The sequence below is a fragment of the Myripristis murdjan genome, unplaced genomic scaffold (assembly GCF_902150065.1).
Source record: "Myripristis murdjan unplaced genomic scaffold, fMyrMur1.1, whole genome shotgun sequence".
Lineage (NCBI taxonomy): Eukaryota > Metazoa > Chordata > Actinopteri > Holocentriformes > Holocentridae > Myripristis > Myripristis murdjan.
The window spans coordinates 32,501-36,758 of record NW_021941833.1 but is presented as its reverse complement, the minus strand read 5'-3'; the positions used below and the strand labels follow the sequence as shown (position 1 = coordinate 36,758).

The 4,258-nt window shown below is 48.0% G+C and overlaps 1 protein-coding gene across 1 annotated transcript in view; it reads right to left on the bottom strand.

Annotated features, from left to right (window-relative positions):
* Positions 1–1,000: 1,000 nt before the first annotated feature.
* The window catches only part of LOC115356830 (plexin-B1-like), a gene marked incomplete at its 3' end in the record, with an annotated part of 21,037 nt that continues 17,779 nt past the window's right edge, over positions 1,001–4,258 (bottom strand). Inside the window, exons 15-18 of the mRNA XM_030048093.1 lie at positions 2,922–3,027; positions 2,640–2,776; positions 1,443–1,619; positions 1,001–1,166 (exon numbers count right to left, since the gene is read on the bottom strand). Of these exons, the coding sequence (XP_029903953.1) occupies positions 1,001–1,166; positions 1,443–1,619; positions 2,640–2,776; positions 2,922–3,027 (586 nt within the window). The remainder of the gene's footprint in view (positions 1,167–1,442; positions 1,620–2,639; positions 2,777–2,921; positions 3,028–4,258) is intronic.

The following is a 4,258-nucleotide window of genomic DNA, read 5'->3' as shown; positions in this document are numbered from 1 at the left end:
CTCTCTCTGCCCTGTCCTGTCTCTCTCTCTGTCCTGTCCTGTCTCTCTCTCCCCCCACCTGTCCTGTCTCTCTCTCTCTGTCCTGTCCTGTCTCTCTCTCCCCCACCTGTCCTGTCTCTCTCTCCCCCCACCTGGCCTGTCTCTCTCTCTCTGCCCTGTCCTGTCTCTCTCTCTGTCCTGTCCTGTCTCTCTCTCCCCCCACCTGTCCTGTCTCTCTCTCTGTCATGTCTCAATTCAATTCAATTCAATAAAGCTTTATTGGCATGACTGTATCACATACAATATTGCCAAAGCATGTCTCTCTCTCTCTGCCCTGTCCTGTCTCTCTCTCTGCCCTGTCCTGTCTCTCTCTCCCTGCCCTGTCCTGTCTCTCTCTCTGCCCTGTCCTGTCTCTCTCTCTCTGCCCTGCTTGTCCTGTCTCTCTCTCTGCCCTGTCCTGTCTCTCTCTCTGCCCTGCTTGTCCTGTCTCTCTCTCTGCCCTGTCCTGTCTCTCTCTCTGCCCTGCTTGTCCTGTCTCTCTCTCTGCCCTGTCCTGTCTCTCTCTCTCTGCCCTGCTTGTCCTGTCTCTCTCTCTGCCCTGTCCTGTCTCTCTCCCCCCACCTGTCCTGTCTCTCTCTCTCTGCCCTGTCCTGTCTCTCTCTCCCCTGCCTGTCCTGTCTCTCTCTCCCCTGCCTGTCCTGTCTCTCTCTCTCTGCCCTGTCCTGTCTCTCTCTCCCCTGCCTGTCCTGTCTCTCTCTCCCCCCACCTGTCCTGTCTCTCTCTCCCCCCACCTGTCCTGTCTCTCTCTCTGTCCTGTCTCTCTCTACTGTGACTGTCAAATCAAGCAGAAATGCCAAATCAAATCATTTTTCTTATCAGTGACTAATCAATAATTCATGATAGAAAAGAAACCAAACTGAATCAGATCCATAACAACAGATGTAGTCGATGATGCTGCGTGAGCTCTGATTGGCTGAGGCCGACCTCCACGCAGAGCGGGAGACAGTCCTGATTGGCTCACCGTTGTCATGGTGCTGTTGAACACCAGCTGCTGCCTGGCGGTGAGGAGAGCCAATCGTCTTCTCCGTTTGACCCTCTGTACATCCAGAGGCTCCACCCACACCGATATGATTGGCTGCTGCACCACGTCCAGGTTCCTGCCCGTCACCTTGATGGCCCGCCCTCCTCTGACACAAGCAGGAAGAGGACAGGAAGTCAGCATGTGATGTCACTTCCTGTTCACATCTCAGGATACAGGATCACATTTATTCGGAAAAAACAGGGTGTGTGTGTGTGTGTGTGTGTGCGTGTGTGCGTGTGTGTGTGTGTGTGTGTGTGTGTGTGAGTGTGTGTGGCAAGCGTGTGGCAGCCATGGTAACCCCCACCCCCCACCCCCCACCGGACAGCAAATGAGAGTTAATTGGTGACTGATGGCAGATGATTGGCAGATGATCAGCTCTCACTCGTAGAAGCTCTCGGCGGGCGTGGCGTCCGTGACGACGGGGTCGTCAAGGTAACGGTAGACGGCGGCGGGGACGGTTCTCTCTGCTTTCCCGAACAGAACTCGCAGCGTCACGCCGCCGGTCCTGTTGCTGGAGCTGGTCTGACACACCAGCTGGGTGTCGTTCACCTCCTCCACACTGGAGGGAGACAGAGGGGGGGGGGGGGGCCTGAGGTCAGCGCTGCTCAAACTGGGGCTCAGGGACCCTTCAGGGACCCTGCAGGGCCCCGAGGGTCCTCAGCAGCACGAGCAGCAGAAATCTGATCCAGCATCAGCGACCTGACCTTTAAACTGATCCTCTTAGCCGCCACTTTCCCTGTTAGTCTTGATTGATCTATTTTTGATTTTATTTTCTAAAAGGAAAATACAAGAAAACTATATTTCTATTAACAGACATGTTTTTAGGGCAGGCCCTGTTACCTTCTGTCACAGCCTGTTCACTGCTTGAATCATGAAATCACATTCAAAATCACATTTAAAATCACATTCAAAATCACATTCAAAATCACATTCAAAATCACATTCAAAATCACATTTAAAATCACATTCAAAATCACAGCACAGATTAAACATCGCCTTGTTACAAAGTTGAAATCATTGATTTTTCACAGCTGATTTTGTGGATGTTCCACATTTGCAGGGAAAAAATACAAAATTTATTTGTATTCATAAATTTGACGAAACTAAAACTAACAGAATTGAAACGACTGAAAAGGTTTTTAGTCTGAAAACTGAAACTGAACTGAAAGAGTGAGTCAGACTCGGGCTGCTGTTCCCCTCCTCACCACCGGGCGGAGCCACGGCACAGGAAGGCAGCTCAACCTGAAATAACATTATAATGAAACAGCTTCAACCGTCAGCTGTTTAATCTGTCGTCCTGCTGCAGATTACAGATTAAATATCACCCTGGTACCCCCTCCCAGTCTGTACTCGCAGTACCAGCAGTAGTTTTAGTAGTAGTACTGTGTGGTTTGCACTACTATTTGCAGTAGCACTAAGAAGTTTGCAATAATACTGTGTGGTTTGCAGTAGTATTTGCAGTACCACTGTGTAGTTTGCTGTAGTACTTGCAGTAGTACTTGCAGTAATATTGTAGTAGTGTTTGGCAGTAGTACTGTGTGATTTACAGTAGAACTTGCAGTAGTACTGCAGTACTGACATGTAGCAGGGCTGGGCGCCCAGGTAGGCCCTCAGGTCGCTCGCCTGTCCCGTCAGGAGCTGCTGGCCTCGAACCGTCAGCCGAGTTCCTCCTGACACGGGACCTTTATCTGGGACCAGAGCCAGCAGCTGGGGGTCCTGCACACACACACACACACACACACACACACACACACACACACACACACACACACAGAGGTTAGAGCATATTTAAGCAGCCAATCAGCAAACAGAGGAACAACAGAGAGGGCCAATCAGACGGCTCGGTCAGTCAATCTGTTACCTGATAGGTGAAGGTCTGCGCTGACCTGCCAGGTGGGGTCGTTCCCACGGTAACCAGCACAGGCCCCTCCCTCTGCTCCCCACTGGGCTGCAACTCACACACTATCCTACACACACACACACACACACACACACACACACACAATAATAAGAATTAGTTGGTGGACCTCGGCGTCTCGGTGGCTGCTGCAGACGACGCCGTGAGACGCAGATTAAAATAATCCAGGGGACCCTGATGCTGTGGAGCCTCTGACCCACTTCCTGTCAGAAGCCAGTTCTCCAGTTCTCCAGTTTTCGTCTTTGTTTGGGTCTCCTGGCGCTCGAGGAAGTTCACAATACAAATATCATCCAATCGAACACAGAGGACAGAAAATCAGATCCATCAAAAGACGCTGAGAAGATCTGCTCGTCAGAGGCTTCATCTGAGATTATTTTCTGTTAACAGGATTCTAATTTGCACAGCGACAGCAGGATTATACCTACACACCTGTATCAGCTGTTCGGCTAATCTGGGCAAACTCTGACATTGGGGGTAAATTAGCAGAAGCAAAGTGACGTGAAGACAGTGAGTCTGACTGTACTGAGATCTGCTGCAGGAGTTAGGGTTAGGATTAGGGTTAGGGTTAGGTATTAGGGAATCCTGAAGTATGCACTGGCACGTAAATTAATTCTTTTTTTCTCTTTTACAGGTACTAAAGACCTCTCAGGAGTTCAGGTAAGATACTTTATATTCATTTATTTGTTTTTCTTCTTTTTCAGGGGGACAATACAGATATGCGTGGATGGAGAGGAAGCAGTGGATCGATATCTGGGGTTCTTCTACAGGTAAGTGGTTTATATTTATTAATTCAGAGGGTACGGAGATTCAAAGGCCAACTGTGTAAAAGGTAAGTGAAGGTAAGTAGATATGAGAAAGGTAAGTTTAATATATATGTAAATATGTATATAATGTGTGTGTGTATATATGTATATATGTATATATGTATATGTATATATAAATCTGAATAAATAAGAATAAGTAAAAAATAAGTGCTATAAGGAATTAAGAGATAAAAAGGTAAAAAAGTAAAAAGATAAGTGCTAAGAAGCCAAATGCTCATAAAGGAGAGTAAAAAAGAGAAAAGAGGATAAAAACACTAAATTGGCCTTTGTTTTCCTACCTCCTTATTCTTTCTCATTAAGTCCCCAGGGGTGTTTGGTTTGTAATTTCTGGATCCACTTTCTTTCCTCCCACAGCCTTTTTTGCTGTGACCAACCCCTCCCTCTTTCCAAACCCACTATGGTCAGATGTGCAAATCCGTGGATACGAAAATGTTCGTATAGCACAGTGGGTTTGAT